This window comes from Phalacrocorax aristotelis, chromosome 3 (genome assembly GCF_949628215.1).
Source record: "Phalacrocorax aristotelis chromosome 3, bGulAri2.1, whole genome shotgun sequence".
Taxonomy (NCBI): Eukaryota; Metazoa; Chordata; class Aves; order Suliformes; family Phalacrocoracidae; genus Phalacrocorax; species Phalacrocorax aristotelis.
In genome coordinates, this window is record NC_134278.1 from 40,326,222 (window position 1) to 40,343,952 (window position 17,731).

The following is a 17,731-nucleotide window of genomic DNA, read 5'->3' on the forward strand; positions in this document are numbered from 1 at the left end:
TGGTTATAAACTAAAGGAGGGTATATTTATACTAGATGTAAGGAAGAAATTTTTTACAACAAGGGTGGTGAAGAGCTGGAACAGGTTTTGAGAGAGTTTGTGGAGGCGCCATCCCTAGGAACAATCAAGGTCAGGTTGGATGGGGCTCTGAGCAATCTGATCTAGTTGAAGATGTCCCTGCTCACTGCAGGGGGGTTGGACTAGATGACCTCTAAAGGTCCCTTCCAACCCAAACCATGCTATGATTCTATGCAGAAAAGTGTGAGCTGGGGCTGGTGAGTCCAGAACTACAATGTACTAATCCACCAGCTGGATACAGCTAAATCTCTGTAATATTATCCACCACATCTCAGTTCTGCCTGCCTGTTACCAAGGGGAACACTAACCTGTGTCTCTCCCCACACTCCAGGTATTGGTTTTTCCAAAGTTTGAAGCTTCTACCCTTCTTTCTAAGGTGGCTTAAATTGTGCAATGGCATTGAAGTCAGTAGAGACAGAAAGGGAGGCACAAGCAGGCAGATGAGATCCCATAGGCTTCATTTCCTCTAGACTCCAGGTAATCTTATTAATTTTATTGTTTACAAATAATAGAAAGCAAAGCACTCGGCATTTATGTAACCCGGAGCTTCCAGATGCCTGAAATCGAATTCAGATCTAAATACCAGATGCTTAAATCGCAGCGTTATTTTTCTGCTCAAACAACTGCACTTCCAGAGACACATCTCTGCATGAAACACCCCTTCCCGATCCTGGCACTGGGGATCAGGAGACGGGGCAGTCTCACTGCTTCTCTTTTTTGTGTTTCCCGCATGAAAATATAATTGCTGCTAGCCTGAGTACCAAGATTTACACCGTCCGGACGAACCCTGTGCAGTTCTCGAGGAGTTTGCAGAGGGTTACCGCGGGCCGGCCGTTACCAGGGTCCAACAGCCATCCAACGCCTGCTCCCGGGCCGGGGTGTGGCGGGGAGGGCGCTCGCCCGGGCTCTGAGGAGCGGCTCGGCGGTGAAATGCGTCTCTTCCGACCGACCCCGCTCCCTCCCTCGCCTCCCCGATAGTCCCCGGAGCCGTGCGTGGGTAAGGACACCCACCGCCCCCGCCGACGAGGCTGCCTTACTCCCGCCGCCCCGCCTGGGGGGACGGGCGGGGCGGTGCCCGGCCCGGCCGCCTCCTAGGCCGCGCCGGCGGCCTCCACCCGGGAGGGGGCGCAAGTGCGTAGGTGCGGGCCGGCCCCGCCTCCTCGGCGCGGGAGAGCGCGCTCGCGGCGCGGGGTGAGTAGGGGCGGGTGAGGGGACGTGCGGTGCCAACCGTCACTAACCGTCGCCACCGCCCCCTGAGGCGTCGCTGGAGTACAGCGACGGTCTGGCTTCGCTCGTTGTGCCCCATGCGTCCCCGCCGGCCTTCTCCTCTGGGAAACTGCTCCCTTCGTCCCCAGCCTAACGCCGGTGGCGGCGTCAGGAGCGGCCTCGCCGCCCTGGGGGGAAGTTTGGTGCTGGCCGGGGGCCGGTGCAGGGGAGTCGGCCTGAGCTGCTGACGGCTGGGCATGGCGTACGGGCCGGCGCTGTGCCCGCCCTGTGCCTGCCTTTGGCCGACCTCCACGCTGCCCTGGTGTCGCTGCTGCGTCTGGGGCCTTGCGGGAGGGGGCCCGGGGGGACTGCTGGGTTGGGGTGGAAAGCTGCCCGGCGGAGAGGACCTGAGGGTGTTTGTCGACAGCCGGCTTAACATGAGCGAGCAGTGTGCCTAGGTAGGCAAGAAGGCCAACAGCATCCTGGCTTATCAGAAATAGCGTGGCCAGCAGGAGCAAGGAAGTACTCAGTGCTGTACTCGGCACTGGTGAGGCCGCACCTCAAATATTGTGTTCAGTTTTGGGCCCCTCACTACAAGACAGACATTGAGGTGCTGAAGTGTGTCCAAAGAAGGGCAACGAAGCTGGTGAAGGGTCTGGAGAACAAGTCTTATGAGGAGCAGCTGAGGGAACTGGGGTTGTTTAGCCTGGAGAAGAGGAGGCTGAGGGGAGACCTTATCGCTCTCTACAATTACCTGAAAGGAGGTTGTAGTGAGGTGGGTGTTGGTCTCTTCTCCCAAGTAATGAGTGATAGGATGAGAGGAAGTGGCCTCAAGTTGTGCCAGGGGAGGTTTAGACTGGGTATTAGGAAAAATTTCTTTACTGACAGAGTGGTCAGGCACTGGAACAGGCTGCCCACGGAGGTGGTGGAGTCACCATCCCTGGAGGTGTTAAAAAAACATGTAGATGTGGCACTTCAGGGCATGGTTCAGGAGGCCTGGTGGTGTTGGGTTGATGGTGGGACTTCATGATCTTAGAGGTCTTTTCCAGCCTTAATGATTCTATTCTATGATTTGTGAGTCCTGACCCAGAGTCACCAGCTGTGTTCCACCCATGTAAATTAGGGGACAGGGGTGTCCTTAGCACCATGTCTCCTGTGCCCCCCAGTATGCAGGGTTAACCAAGGGCATGTTTTGTTCACGTTTGCTCAGGTGGCATCTTGCAGGTGAGCTGCCCCTTGTATGTGAAAATGAGACTCAAGTCTTAAGGGCCTCTGGGGTGGGTGGGTATAGAGACCATGCTACAACAGGGTGCAGGCTGTCCTGTCACACATAAGGTTATTTTAAAAAAAAACAACAACAACAGAATGTGCCCTGATACCATCTTTTTAGCCTGAAGACTGCTGCTCAGTCTGCAGGTATCTGAAGCATTAGCCAAAGGCAAGTAAAGAAACCCCAATCCCATTATCAGGGGACTTACATTTGCTGTATAAAGACATGCATCTCCACAAGTTAATTTTAGGATGCAGAAAACTGACAAGATTGAAAGTCAGTGTGCTTAGGCTGGGAATATTAGGTCGTTTAATATATACACAGAAATCCATGCTGTAAGAAGAAAAGTGGGGTGTGAACTCATACTCAGTGAATGTAGTTCTTTTAGGTTTGTAATAATTTTTTATTTAATAATTTTTCATTCTGTTTTTAGGAAGCATTCATCATTAATTAAAATGTCTTCTACCAAACCTCCAAATGAAAATGAAACACCCAAAGAGAGAAAACCAGGACTGAGGAATGTTCAAACAACTATGCTTTTCCGAGCTGTGAACCCAGAGCTTTTTATTAAACCTGTAAGAGGTTCATTCTGAGAGAAGCTAAATACGCTTGGAGAGACACGGTTGCTTTAAAATAATCATTGCAGTTCTGTGTGCATTATATAACCACCTCTTGTTATGCAAACCACTCACTAATGTAACTAAAAATATTTTTACTTTTTTTTTCCACTCTGATTATTAAGAGCCCAGAACATTGCATTATTTGTTCCAGCTTTTACTTCACTGTTACATTGTCTGACTCTTTCATACTGTGCCAAGTTGCTTTCAGAAAGACTGTTTACAGGCATATCACCCATGTAATTTGACAGGTTAAGTAATAGGAGTCCTCTTTAATATTTAAAAGGAAACCAGTCATAAAATGCAAGCTTTTTGATATGAAAGGAGGAGATTTTTGGTAGCTTTTCAATATTTTAGATTTTTCTTTTGTAATTAAGTTGATGATAGGTTTTATTTACACTAGCAGAACCCCACAAGGCTGGATGAAATTTTGTGCATATAATAACAGTAGATATTGTGCTGGTAATACATGATCTGTTTTAGAGGAATATAATCGAGGTTGCTTGGCGGCAGGAGCAGGGTACATTGTCTCCGTAGTATATGCAGATGAACTGCATTAGAAGTTTGTAATAGTTACCTTTAGTAATTCGGTTTGGCCTGTTCATTCATGCTGAAGCAGCATTTGTGACCAGCAAAAGACAGAGCACTGGGCAATGCCACAAGAGTCGTCATTTTCACAGGGCATTCCTTTTGCTATCAGAAAGTCAGGTGTCCCTTCTTGCAGCTTATTAAAGTTATTTGGGTCAGTCTGCAAGGCAACAGTGATGATTTTTGCAGATGTCTCAGCAGTTTACTGTTCGCTTTCTAAGCTAAGATTGAAGAATGCTTGTGATGAATGAAAAATGGTTTGGCTAAAAATGTACTCATTTTTTTTTTTTGTCAGAACAAACCTGTGATGGCATTTGGACTTGTAGCAGTTACCCTCTGTGTGGCCTACCTTGGTTATTTGCATGCTACGGTAGAGAATAAAAAGGACCTTTATGAAGCCATCGACAGTGAGGGGTCCAGGTACATGAGGAGGAAAACATCCAAGTGGGACTGACAGCGTAAGGAAGGAAATCAGCAAATCAGTCACAAAATTTTTCAAGGCAACTACTGTTTTTTTCTCTGTCCATTGAAATAATGGATAAATATCTCTCTTGCCTTTTAATGTAATTTAAGTTCCTTTGTAAAATGCTGTGCCTGTACAAATAAATTGCAATTAAGGTATATGTGAACATAAAAGTGATTTTTAGAATTGTCTGCGATCTCCACAGAATGTCAGAAGACATGCAGTTAACTCGGTTGTGCAGTCAGGAAAGGTGAAGGCCTTAGAAATTTACATGATAGTTAGCTCACTTCCCTCTTTGCTTTGATTAAGTGAAAACAGGGGTTTGTCTTTTGTTTTTTAAACAGAAGGCATAATGTATTGTGTGTGAAAAGAAAGCTGATCTCTTGGTCTGTTGGAAGTTGATAATTAACATTGGTGCAAGTAAAATAATTTTAAGGCAAGAAAGATCTGATAAAGCAGTCATTGAAGGGTTTTATTTAACAAAGGAATTTATAAAATACTGGCCAAAATAATCCTTGGATGCTAATACACTCTTCCTTACAAATGAAAAAACAAAACCCTAGCTAGATAGAGGAGAAAAAGTGAAATGAGTGCTTCTGCCAAGAGAAAGGCAGGAGGAACTCAGCCATTACCTCTCCTGCTTGGCATTAGGCAGCGGATCAGCTCGACAATTAACATGTACGACTTCAGGTTAGCCAGCACTTGTGGGGTGTTCGTGACTCGTCAGCAGGACTAGTTCATTTAAGCTGCATTCAAAAATTAACTTTCTCTGTATTGCAAAGCACATTATATAACATTAATTTTATTATAGGTTACTGAACTCAAATTAAGGAATGGAAAGTCTAAAATCAACAGGTTCTTACAGATGCAGAGATGACTGTGTATCAACCTAAATAAGCCTGGTCTTGCCGAGCAGCCCCGCGCGTGGGCTGTAGGTGACCCTCGGCAGCGGCAGCATGCTGACTGGTGTTACTGGGAGCATGGCTGGAGGGCGGGTGGGTGCCGAGGTGTTTCGTGAGGCTGTCCCTGTGAGCCATTGCCTTGAGGAAACTGTACTGGTTAGTACTTCCCTGTTTCAGCACTGAGGCCTTCTCCTATGAGCTCCTCAGCTCCTTCTGCATGCCTGACATTTCCTAGCTGGTATCCTATTAACCAAACTCCAGAACACGTGGTGGGAGAGCACATACCAGGCCATGCCCTTTTCCACCACGGACCCTTATTATTGTTCTGGTTGCATTTTTCCATTCAGGTCCTTGTATTTACAGCCCCATCAAGGGCTCCCAAGAAGCTAAGAGACCTCCTTGTTAACCCTCTCCTGACCAAGGTGGTTTCCGTCAGGCCAAAGAAGAAAGAACATGCAGGGACATCAGCTTTGCCACACTGGGAATTGCTTTGGGTTTTGTTATTGAAAGATTTTGTTACCGAAGATAAAAAAGGTGCAAGACTGCCTTGAGGGACAGCAGTTGCCCTATGGGAATTCTCTGTATCTCCCTCTAAATCCTTCCCTTTGAACCTGTGGTTTTCCTCCTATCCATGCTTTATAGTTACCTGTATCCTAAGTTCAGCTTGGCCTTGGTTTGGCTACCTCCTTCCTGAGAAGGGAAGTGAGCTCTGCCTTTGCTAAAGCTTTAAAGAAAAGGCATTTTTATAGCCTTTAAAAGCATGTTCCCCTCTGTGACCTAGCTGCCTTGCAACAGCAAGGTCTTGGGCAAATCCAAAAGCTTGCCAGTGAGGAAACTACTTGCCTTCTGATTGCTGAAGGAATTTCCAGGTGAATCGATCAAATATTCAGAACTATCATGTGAATATGTTTTGTTTGGTAGGATGTGATGGATCTTTAGAATTAATCTGCTCTTTCAAAGAGGATCACACAGGATTTCAGCTCTCTTCAGTTCATAAAAATGCATGAGTCTTGTATGTTTGCATGAATTTAACTAAAGTATTCCAAAAACAGTGCTACAGTAAGCATTTTATCCTGTTTTTCTGCAGGCTTTTACAATACAAGCTGTGATCTTTATACCTGCAGAAGATTCAAAGTGAGAAAGCCCAGTCTCTCATTTTCACATATTTGGGAAATATGCAGGATTTGGGTTCTCAAAATTTGGAATTCTGTTTTGTGAAGTGAATATGGATCTGGAAGTTACTGAGGGAAAAGGAGGGGGCAGGTGGTGCAAAAGAAGGGTGTGGGACTGACTTGGGCAGGGTCTAGGCCATGTGCGCGCCAGTGGCACTTCACAGAAAAGCTGTCCTGAGTTGGGGCTTCTTATGTGTTGGGTGGAGTAAGGTCCTGTTAAGCAGGTTAACTTAGAACTGCCCAGGCTCAAGGAAGAGTGAGTATTTAGACTTGTCCTTATTATTGAAGAGCTTCTCCATATTCATATATGATTTTTGTAGCATTAAGAGTTACCTGTACAGCAGCTGCAAATGCACAGAAGAATGTAGTAAATTAATGTGTTATGAATAGTATCAACGATGGCATTTGCTGTTTCAAGTACCTGGTTTATATCATAAAATCTATGCGTGTAGAGGAATTAAAGGGGGAAAAAAAAATCCCACACAAAATTTATTCGCTCAGCTCTGAAAGCAGTGCTCCCCTTATGCATCTGGAGGATAAGCAAACAGCACCAATATAATTTCATTTGTTCTGCTTTTCTCAATTTCATCCTCAATAGAGTAATAATTATCTACAGTGGGTGAGAGCTGGCTTGACAGGAACTGTGAGTCAAAATGATTTCCCAGGCAGAAGCTCTTTCAGGTTTTTGGCAATTCCTTATTGTCTGTGCCGGCTTTCACATCTTCACCAAGAACAGCAACAAAATGCTATGATTCAAGTACCTGAAACAGTAGCTATTGTACTGCTAAAATCTCCTTAGACAATGTGGTTTGAATAGGAAATGTGGACATTCAACAACAAAAAAATGCATTAAAAAGCCAAATCCTGCTGTGACACTGCTTAGCTGTTATCAGGGAAAGTTAGTTCTTTGTGAGCAAAGCTAGCCCTGCCTAGTGACAGTTGCTATGGAGGGAGCTGTGTTACGGCTGGAAGGGGTCACATCATACAACCCTCCCTCATCATCTGCCCACGGCATGTTACTGAGCTGTCAGCATGTGTGAATCCTTATCTGAAGGCAAGCGTTTCAGCTTACTTGGTAAAAAGTAATGATCGATGGGTTTTCTCTCTGCATTGGCTTGCATGTTTTCTGTAGCAACGGCAAGCGTTCATGCCTGCAAGCAAGAGATCTATCAGGGACAGAGCTCTGCCATTTTAGTAACTGTATTACAGAGAAATACTAGAATACCACAATGATTAGAAGTCCCAATCTGGACTCCTTTGTTTGTTGTGCTGTATGTTCAAAAATAATACCACCACCACCTTCCACCGCTACTTTTGATCGGATTCGGGAGTATAAGCCTTTCAGAACACGGTATTACACTCATCGTGACATACTGGGTAAGTTTGTTTCCGAAATCCTTTCCTTGCAATCTGAGATTTAGGAAAACTGTTATATCCATCTGTTCTTGACAGTCCTGAAGGCATTTCACATCTTGGTGAGAAAGACCTGCGCTTACCTTCTGAATATTAATAAATCCTGCATGTTCAGAGGGTGGGCAGGGTCAGCCGTCCTGTGGTGCATGAAGGCATTGAGACTTGGGCATCATGAAGTGCAAAAGAGAATTGGCTGTAAGACTATTAGCAGATGTTTTCTAAGGCTGAAGTAGTTTGGGAAGAGCTATGCATGACTTAACATTTGTAAAGATCATCCTCTCCTCCTTCAACAGGACACAGCCTGGATGTTTTATCCTTTATACCTGATTCTGGCTCTAAGGTCTGGCTGAGGCTCTGTAGAGCCTCCTGAGGTTTTTTTTTTCTGGCATACTGCAATCATAACCTCAACAATGAAGGAAAGCATATGGTAGCATTCATATGTTTGAGGATCTAGCAAGAATCTGAAATATCTTTATATGCTACACCTAATTGTCATAGAGATTTCTGATCAGCAGTGTAAAGTTTTGTAGAAGTCACGTGCATTTTAATTAACGTGTGTTGTGAAGAGGAGTGTGCTTGGTTTCTATTTTAAACAATATGAAGAGATTATCAGTGTACTGAGAGCCCCGGGAGCAGGGTGAGTGCCGTGCATGTCTCAGAACACGAGGCTTCAGCCCTGCGTCAACACGCACAGTGTAAAACCTGTCCAGAGGGCCAGAGACAGTCTCTTTTTAGATTATTTTCTCTTTAGTGCTTAATAGAATGGAGTGGGAGAAGCTGTGCAGTCAGAGCACAACATGCTTCTTGCTAAGATCTGTGCACTGTTGGACTTCTATTTTGCTGATTTAGATCAGTTGACCCCTTTGTCGATCCTGCTACTGTTTTCCTTGTACTTTGTGTTAGCTCCATGAGAGGACTCTGCCCACCCATATGGAGTGGGGAAGCAGACTGGAGTGAAAAGAGGGAGACTTAATCCTCCAGTGGCTGTGTGAAAGCTAGATCTCCTCTGGCTCTATTCCTTCTTCATTTTCCTTTAAAATAACCCAGGGAAATGTGGCTCTTTGGCCCTGGTCAGGCACAGAGAATAGGATCCAAAGCAATGCCCAGGCTTGGCACTGAGTAGGAAAGGCAGAGGGGAACGATCTGAAATCCTGCTCTTGTGGGGGGAGTTTTGGGTTGCAGAAAGGCATCTTTATCCACCTCCCTCTGCAGCGGCTTCTCCTGGGGGCAATCCTTGGTGCTGAAGACCAGCCTTTCAAATGAGTTAGCAGGGCTACCTGTTTGCTTTCACAGCATGCCCACAGGAGGAGATGGTGATACTAAAGTCTGTCTTATTCTCCACCCATGCTGCTGAAGGGAACATCCCTGGCTTAGGCCCTGTGAGGCAGCATGGCTCACCTCCATGCTGCTTCCCTCCCCCTTTCTAGAGGGGATTAGCTGTGCTCCTGCAGCACTGGCGCTGCTTGGGCCCTGGACAGACACTGCAGCCCTAGAGACAGAGAGATTGCTTTGTATGTGCGTGCTCTGTTCCACACACCTGAAATATTCTGCCATATCACGCTGAGAATATTTATTGTGTGCCCCAAGAGTGGCAGGAAGGTATCCAAGGGCATCCTAGGGCAAGAGACCTCACTGAAAGCCTTGGAGGACTCTGAGGGCACAGGGAACCACAGAGGGCACAGCCTCACTCATAGCATCTAAAGGGAGCAAAGCTATACCCTGAGTTGCCATGAGGTTCGGTCGCGGACAAAAATTGGTGAATCATTCCCAAGAATGCTGAGGACTGACCTATTGATTGTGCCATGTGGATGGCCGACAGGACAAGGAGTCAGGAGGGACACCCGCGATGCTCTCATGTTTTGCAGCCTTGCCTAGAAGGTGAGAGTTGGGTTCAGCACCTTCCTATTACACTTATGGAACTGCACAAGCAATAATAATTGTGTTTTGCTGTATGTGAAATGAGGGTGTGTGTTTTTTAGCCTTTTGATTTTTAATTCAGCTGCGGAGCCAAGCAGAAGGGGTCAGGAGAGAGGCGCAGGTTTCTGCACTCTGGTTGGTTGCTGTGTATGACCTGCTTGTTTTTATCATGCAGAGATTGGAGCAGACATTCAACGAGAACAACATGAAAAGAAGGAGGCAGAGATACAAGAGCGCATAGGAAAAATGAAAGCTGAACTTTGGTCTCAGGTATTTATATATAATATATAAATATATATTACACTCTTCTCATTTAAATTATTATTCTTTGGAATGATTGCTGTAGCGTTAAGACAGTTAATAAAGAATTTTGAGGTCACTGCTACAGAGCTGTCATTAATTTCAGCTCCTCCTTTGTTCACAGATTTCTGTGTGCACATATTTCTCCAGTTTCTGATCACAACAAAGTATACTTTGAATTAGTAACAAATTTTACATCTGGCCTGAAAATGGCCTCCAAAGCACACAGAAGTTATTGGTTGTTAAAGCTGTTCCCCACAGCGCGATGCGAGATGCTGAAACTGCCCTTTATGTTATATATATCTATGTGTATAGTGGTTACAACTGTGGTGGCTCAATGCTATTGTGTGGTCACATTTTAACAGGAATCACTGCAATAAAATTGCAAATGGGCCAAAATGTATTTTGCTATCTGGTTTTAAATTTACCTTGCTCTGATTTCTTAAATAGAAAATACAGAACTATTGATTATGTAACCTCTGCTTTATCTTAATAGGATGTTAATAGAATGTGAGCAATTATACTTAAATAATAACTTGTTTTAAAGGCTGAAATGCACAAGGAAGATGCAGTGGATAAAGCTCTCAAAGAAGCGGCCGTTAACCACAGTGCATTTGTACAAGACCTTAAACAAAAACTTGGAAAGGAGTTAAGGGTATGAACCTGTTTGCTTTCATTACTGTGGAAATGGCCAGCATGACAGAACCATGTGCTTGACAACCAAGAATGTCGTTCTACATTAAAAAAAAAAAGGACCCTCATTCATCTGAGATTTGAACTCCAGTGCCAGAAGTACGTGGCCTGAAAGATGACTGGCTTTGTCTTTGTGCTAGATGAGATGTGAGCTTGAGCTAGCTGGATTTTTAATTCACTTTCATCACATTTCACATTTTATTTTTTTTATTGAATGAAGTTTGTGGACTTTGTTGCAAATTCCTTGTCAGGCCTTGATTCAGCCAGCCACTGAACCTGATTAAGTGCATTTGTTAAGGGCAGTTAAATACAGGCTTAACTTTAAACCTGTCCTGAAGTTTTATCTTCATAGAAGCTAGAAAGGTGTTTAACTGATTTGCTGAACCTGGACCCTAAGTAGGATGGAGGAGAAGGAAAACTGCCAGCATATGTATATTCCTAAATGAAGCACACCAGCTGTAGCTTTGTGTTTCTATATATGCTTAGCACGTGCTTTATATGGCTGTTTGGATATCTGAGAAAAGACTCAGAGATACACAAAGAGAAAGAAAGGCAACTGCTTTCTGGATCTGAGCCCTTCTGCTTCCTGCACTGCTTCACAGGGCTTTTTACTGCTAGAGCATCTGAGCACTCCTCAGTCAGGCTTTATGCAGTCTGTCTAACACCTGTCATCCTTAGTTTTGCAGCCTCCCACCGGCAGATGAAGGGCACACAGAGACTAGCTGGAGTGTTTCGCTTTGGAATTTTATTTTATACAAGTTTCTAAATAGCTATCTGTTTATACTGCAGGCAGTCAAATCACTGTGCTTGGCATCTCAAGAAGAAAAGCAGGGAGGTTCACAGTGGTCGTAAGCTTCCAGCAGAGTTCATTCCATTTTATGGAGCTGTTTTCCAAGGGAGCCCTGTCTTTTGCAGTCATAGCATCTGCTGACAATAGTTGGCAGAAGCTCAGTTCCTCGTGTTTAACCACTCAATTACTTGCCATAAGCCTATTACATATCTTTCATAGACCTGAGTGCTCAGGATTTGAACATGTACCATTTGTCCTGATAACAGGGGCTCCAGTGACTAAGGACTAGGGAACAGAAACAGACTTCTATAGCTGAAACAAAAGAAGCAGCAGATATAACTATATTAATTGCAAGACATTTTAGATTTGGTGCTTTGTATTTCTTGCAGTTCGTTTTAAGAGATGTGTTAACAGTGAGCTAACTGCTCACTGGCAGCTAGCTTGGAGAGGTGGTGGCAGAAAAATTACTCAGCATCTCTCTAAGCAAACAGCGGCAGCCAAGAATGGGTGAGTGAAGTGGGTTTTTACATGTAGGATAGGTCAAAGACAACTGCTTTCAGCTGATAGCCTCAGGAATGGCTTTTTGCAGCAGTGCTGATGTAGCTGTTCCACCACCACTAATGGTCAAATGGTTTCAGTTAGACTTCTTGTAGGCAGGTCCTGTTATTTGTCACTCCACCTGCCAGCAGTAGACAAGCAACCAGCGTCCATGGGCATACACAGAATACAGAGCTTGTGCATGGGTGTGCAAGAGATTTATGGTAGACCTCATGTGACTCTGCTCATCCCGTATTAGAAAACACACCAAGATCTAAGCAACCAGAGCTTTCTCAATAGTGTCTTGCCACTTCCACAGAGGATGCACTTGTCAGGGGTCTTTGAAAGAACCGTGACTGGTGGCAAAGCAGCGTAGATGACTGGGCAGTGAGTTAAGCAGGTTGGATTGTTTTACTGGGCAGTCAGGTGTGGCAAGGCCTATAACGGCAACAGAGGTATATTGGTATATATTGAGTTGTCTGACGTTCCAGATGTATGCATGTCCATCCAGACAACCTAAGATTAGTGTTGTCGTACCTTTATGTATCAGCCCAAGCAATATCTTGCTGACAAGCGTACCAAAGACCAGGCTCTCACTCTAAAACCATGCCACTGGCCATGTGAGCTTGTGAAGAAAATACACTGGAGAACTTTTTGTGCCTTATGTAGAAAAACATGCATGATGTGGAATGATGCTACAACGTCACTGTAATTGCCCCGTAATGTTTTCCTGCTGGGCTTTGCTGGGGATTGTTTAAAGAAAACTGAGCAGTAAGCTGTTGTCACTACTTACGTGTACTTTCAACTTTGCTTAAGGAAGAGGTGAGGAAGGCAAAGGCAGAGGTGCAGCAGTACATGGAGGATGAGCGGAAGAGAGAGGTTGAAGCTGCAGAGGAGCGCATGGCTCACAGACTTCAGCGTGCCCTCATGGAGTGTGCTCAGGAGAAGATGCAAGCGGTGGCCAAAGCCAGGAAACAGGAGAGGGAGGCAGCCCTGAAGGAAGCAGCTGGGCAACACAGGTGCTTTTACTGTTTCTCCTGACTTGGCTGGCAAACATGCTGTGCTAAAGAAAATGACCGGAATTGCATCAGCATTGCTCAGATGCGGGTCTTGTAGAAAAGATTGAGAGACACTTTAGAAAAAAAATGTATTTGGAAATGTCAGGTAACCAGCAAGAGTTGCAGGCTCACTCTCTCTTGCTGATGCCCGATGTAGAATAAAACATATTTTGTTCCTAAAAGTAAGTATCACAAAACCAACCAAGGATCCAGAAGGTTCACTTTTGATGGTTGGTTTAGTGTCATCAGAAATAAAGATCTCAGGGGCGTATTGTGCCATTCATGACATCTACGCAAAACTGAAAGAGATGTGTTCATATGGAGATGGGCAGGGCGCAGGAGATTCTACCCATATAGATTAAGTGTTGTGAATTAAACAGCTTTGATGTCAAAATAATAACACAGCCCTCTCTCTTAGGAGTAAAAAACATTTCATTTTCTGACAGCGCAGACAACAAAATAATACAATCCTCTCACAATGAAAAGATCAGTTCAGGAGCATTCCTTTGTAAGATGCTTTTTTTTCCTGAACAGAGTCACACTTAAGTTTTGTTCCATCATTTAATACCTTAATTTTCACTGTTAAAACATGCCCCTTCTGACAAAGATAAACCACATTCCGCATAAACTTAGCTGGTCTCTTTAACTTCTCATGTCAGCAGAGTTCTGTGACAGTATCTCCAGCAAAGTGGACAGAGCAATAACAGAAGGAAGAAATTCTTTTCTCTACACTGAAATATTTGGCTCAGTAACCTTAATGGATGCCTGATGCACCATTACATGTCCCTGAGCCAACTCTGGTGTATAGCACCTATAATGGTTTGACTACATAATATAAATTTTATGTTCTATTACCGATGTGCTAGCACAAAGATGTTCTCAGTACCACCTAAACAACATTACAGATGAATCTGTATTCTAGAAATCAGTTCTTAGATCTCACTTCAAGGCAGCATTTTTGCTTGAGGGCAGAATTGTTCAAAGTCTATTTGAAAATCAGTGTGTATTTAAGTGGTATGTCAGACCTGAGGGAGAGTGAAATAGTAATCCTTTGTATTTTTCATTTGGAAGCAAGCATCATTAAATTATCACTGGATGCGACACATGCAGAAATATAATCTTCTGCAGCTGCCTTTCTCTGTGTCATCAGTGGCCTTCTTTTACCAAGTTCTGATTTCAGCTGTATTTATAGTTGAATAAGAGAGGTTTTACAACAACCTGCAGAGACTTAAATTGTTTTTAAATAATCTTCAATAACAGGTATTCCCTACAAATCTTTTCTTCTTTTTCTTTCTTAAATAGAAAGCACTTAGAGCAACTCAAAGAAGAAAGTAGGTTAGCTGAGGAACTACATCATAAGAGTATAGAGCAACTGAATAAAGAGAAGTGTCATGAGGTAAATATTGCCCTGAGTATCACACGAAAAGAGAATCAGATTGAGACTGAGAAACAGCTCAAAGAAGCAGAGACCCTACATCTTGACAAGCTGGAAAAAGTGATGGTTACACTGAAAGCAGCAGAAGAACAGGTGAAGACTCTCACGCAAAAACTGGAGAAGATGACAGATTGGAAGGACAGTCTGGAAACTGAAATACAAGCAACGAGACAAGCTTTTCAAAAGTATATTGATGCCACATTTCCTAACCTGTCCCCTGGACAAGCAGATTTTATTCTGCCATTCAGAAAAGCATTTGAGCAGAAGGACACCCTGGAAGAAGGAGAGGGCAGTGACAAAGAATGCAAGAGAACTAGCATTAGAAGTCCAAGATTCACAGCCACAGGTAAACAGAACTACAAATAGGTGATGCTGAAAAATAAATTCATCTCTGTTCACTGAATTTTATGAGTGTGGTTAGAAGGATACAGAGAAAAATAACCACCACTATATTAAAAAATGAACTGCTGAGCCATGCTTAGAAATTATGCATTAAGTTTTGTTTCATAAATGCTAGGGCAGAGGTTGGAACATGCAGCACTTGAGGAGCTTCCCTCTGAGTTCTTCTTGAGAAGGGAAAAATCTGATGAGAAAATCTATCGCTTAGTTAAGCATCAGTGCTTGGACTGGGAGGGCTGTTGGCTCTGCCCCTGAATTCTCAGGTGTGGAGTAAGACACACAAGCTTCAAACGCCTGCAGCCTGGGTTCTGAGATTTACAGGGCGGTTATTTTGTGTAACAGTGTGTATGTCTATGTAGAGTACTTGCGAGTGAGTGGTTACGTGATTTGAAAACTCACCTGGCTTGAGAGACAGCTTTTGGGCGAGAAGTGTGTGCCAGTGGGCAGGCAAAATAACTTTCCTGTGGGAGTACTCAAGTTTATCTATTCACACATGCTTGAGGCCTGTGTGGCTTCAGGCCAGCCTCAATACATTGATTGGGTCTGAAATTCAGCCTGCCTAAACATTTCATTTGTCTTCACTGTGTAATAAGACTCCTGACAGCATTCGCTTAATATTCACTAAAGCTTTGTGTCTATCTCATTTGTTACCCATTAACCTGAAAACACTGTATAGCACCTTGAGTGTGAGCTGAGGAATGTAAAGGAGCTGGTCTTTACTGTAGGTGATGGAAAGCATAATCTGGGGAAGGAAACTCTCCGTTGGCATCTTGTTTAAGAGAACTTTTGAGAGAGCAATCTGCAGCCTTCTTTTCCACATGCTCAAAAACAACTCCAGAAAACAAAAGAACAGAATATCCATCACTCTACCAAACTAAGAAGTGAAGACAAGTAAAGTCACTGGTTTCTCATGGAACAGTTTAATTCATATAAAATATACTTTGAACAGATATTTGGCATGCTCTGGCACTATTTCTGACCTAAATGCCTGTAAAACCTTACCTTACTGAATTGTGGAAGCTCTTTCTGTGGAGAGCTGATTCTCCCTGTTCATTTCCCCTCTTACGCTCCCAATGAAAAGAAGCCAAACTTCATGTTCACTGTTGTCTAATCAGATGCATAAACTGCACAGAGCCCAAGATAACACTTGTGTTTACATCTTAAAAGTTCTTCAGCAGTTTGAAATACTCCATAAGCTCTATAAACCATTTTTAAAGAAAATATTTACATGTGCTTTAAACATAAAAGTGTTTTGAAACTACATGAGTAAAACCCTGGAAGTAAAGTACTAGCGGCTGCTTCATGAAATACCTAAAGCTGGTGAATGCTTTTGGTTGGGTTAGCTGACTAAAGGCTCACCTCAGCGCACACCATAGAGCACAGAGGTGCAGCAGCAGCTGGGGGAATCCCAACAACCCAGTGCAAGGAACAAGCCTCCAATCCAGCCCCTCCTGGGGCATCCCAGGAGGGCGTCAGCCCCACTGACTGTGAGTGAGACCCATCATCATGACTCAACCAGTGAGGCTTTCTGGAGCACCTTGCAGACTGAGGGTGGATACAGCCTGGAGGTATGGTATTCCTTATGGGATGCAGGGAAGAGCATCTTGGGATTGTACAAAGGCTTATTATGGGATGTTTAGGGGAAGAACCAAAGGTGGGGAAAGGAGGATCAGAGTGGTTTGGAGAATAAAAAGCATGGGACAAGAGAGGGATAAAGGGGATAAAAGAGGCTGGTTACCTGTAAACAGGGGCTGGTCATAGCTGACCATGCCCTGTACCTGGCCAGTGCAGTCTGTCCTGTCTTCTCATTGAACTCCATTTCTAACTTTTCTTGGGTTCAGGGCTTTCTCTGTGTGCATGTGTATGGATGGAGGTATACCTGCTGGCAGCTGGAGTTGGACCACAGATGACGGGCCGTGGGCTCAGGGTGCCAGCAATTGGAGGGACTGGAGTGCATATGGTGTGGTACATATGTCAGTGTGTAAACATTAGCAAACGTCAAGACAGGATAGATGACAAACAGGGTAAGAGGCCTGGGAGCCAAGTGACAGAGTGGCCGTAAAGCTAAGACACTGGAGAGACCAGTGTGTCTCAGGTTTCGCTACTTGAGGTACCAGGTGTTCAAAGCCAGTTACTGGAGAGGTTGTGATGTCTGAGAGTTGGCTGCTGGTAAGGTCATAAGTCTGGATCAGCTACCAGACATGTTGTTTGCATGCATGTGTCTGTGCATGAGGCAACCTGAGGGGCAATGCTGCATCTTGCGTGTCAGAAAACCAAGGTGATGAAGTAGTGCTTCGACTCCTCTTGAGCAAACCGTTCAAGTTTTCTTGCGGTGATAGATAAGTAGAGGTTTTTTGTTCTTCTCTACTGCAAAGGATATAATGTAATCATCATATACTTCTGCAATGCCTTACTGTCAGCATGTGTTTCAGAAAAAAAGAAGTCACCCTGTCTTACAGGATTAGCCCACTTTTTATCTGGAATACAGTGGCAGTGACTGATACAGACTGTGGCTGTCTACAGGGGTAAGTGTTCTCTATAGCGGACCTTAGTCCTGGGTACCTCACTCATCCAGACATCCCAGGCCCCTCCTGACCTACAGCCTCGGGGGCATGTTTGGAGACAGGCAGCAGGGACTCAAGATCTGGTCAGTTGTGTCTATACATATACTGCAGGCACGCTCTGGGGTGGACTTACTCACCAGCGTATGCACAGCGTAAAAAGCATATAGTCTGTCAGTCACTGGCATTGCTTCAATTGCCTTTTGGGAAAGGAAAAACATTTTGGTTTGCTGCTTTCAAATGCCAAGGTGAATTTGTGTTGGCTCTGCTTAGAAACAGAAGTCTGTGCACTTGGTTGTGTAGAGATGAAAGGAGCCACAGCTTGGCCTAAT

At 44.3% G+C, this 17,731-nt stretch overlaps 2 protein-coding genes across 3 annotated transcripts; both read left to right on the top strand.

Annotated features, from left to right (window-relative positions):
- Positions 1-1,162: 1,162 nt before the first annotated feature.
- On the top strand, positions 1,163-4,395 carry SMIM8 (small integral membrane protein 8). 2 transcript variants are annotated; one of them, XM_075087236.1, is made up of 3 exons: positions 1,163-1,269; positions 2,988-3,129; positions 4,055-4,395. In XM_075087236.1, exons 2-3 carry the CDS (start codon positions 3,010-3,012, stop codon positions 4,211-4,213), a joined length of 279 nt encoding a protein of 92 aa, XP_074943337.1. In that variant the 5' UTR covers positions 1,163-1,269; positions 2,988-3,009; the 3' UTR covers positions 4,214-4,395. The 2 variants fall into 2 exon arrangements, with proteins under 2 accessions (XP_074943337.1, XP_074943336.1); XM_075087235.1 differs by lacking the exon at positions 1,163-1,269 and adding an exon at positions 1,608-1,742.
- A 3,087-nt stretch (positions 4,396-7,482) lies between these two features.
- On the top strand, positions 7,483-15,789 carry C3H6orf163 (chromosome 3 C6orf163 homolog). Its single transcript, XM_075087231.1, has 5 exons — positions 7,483-7,673; positions 9,802-9,896; positions 10,474-10,581; positions 12,763-12,965; positions 14,307-15,789. The coding sequence occupies exons 1-5, from the start codon at positions 7,526-7,528 to the stop codon at positions 14,803-14,805; spliced, it is 1,053 nt and encodes a 350-aa protein (XP_074943332.1). The 5' UTR covers positions 7,483-7,525; the 3' UTR covers positions 14,806-15,789.
- Positions 15,790-17,731: the final 1,942 nt, after the last annotated feature.

Coding starts and splice junctions, on each gene's coding strand:
- C3H6orf163 (XM_075087231.1), top strand. CDS start 7,526: ATGATTAGAAGTCCCAATCTGGACTCCTTTGTTTGTTGTGCTGTATGT. Junction 10,582..12,762: donor AACTTGGAAAGGAGTTAAGG/GTATGAACCTGT, acceptor ACTTTGCTTAAG/GAAGAGGTGAGGAAGGCAAA. Junction 12,966..14,306: donor GAAGCAGCTGGGCAACACAG/GTGCTTTTACTG, acceptor TTTCTTAAATAG/AAAGCACTTAGAGCAACTCA.
- SMIM8 (XM_075087236.1), top strand. CDS start 3,010: ATGTCTTCTACCAAACCTCCAAATGAAAATGAAACACCCAAAGAGAGA. Junction 3,130..4,054: donor CAGAGCTTTTTATTAAACCT/GTAAGAGGTTCA, acceptor TTTTTTTGTCAG/AACAAACCTGTGATGGCATT.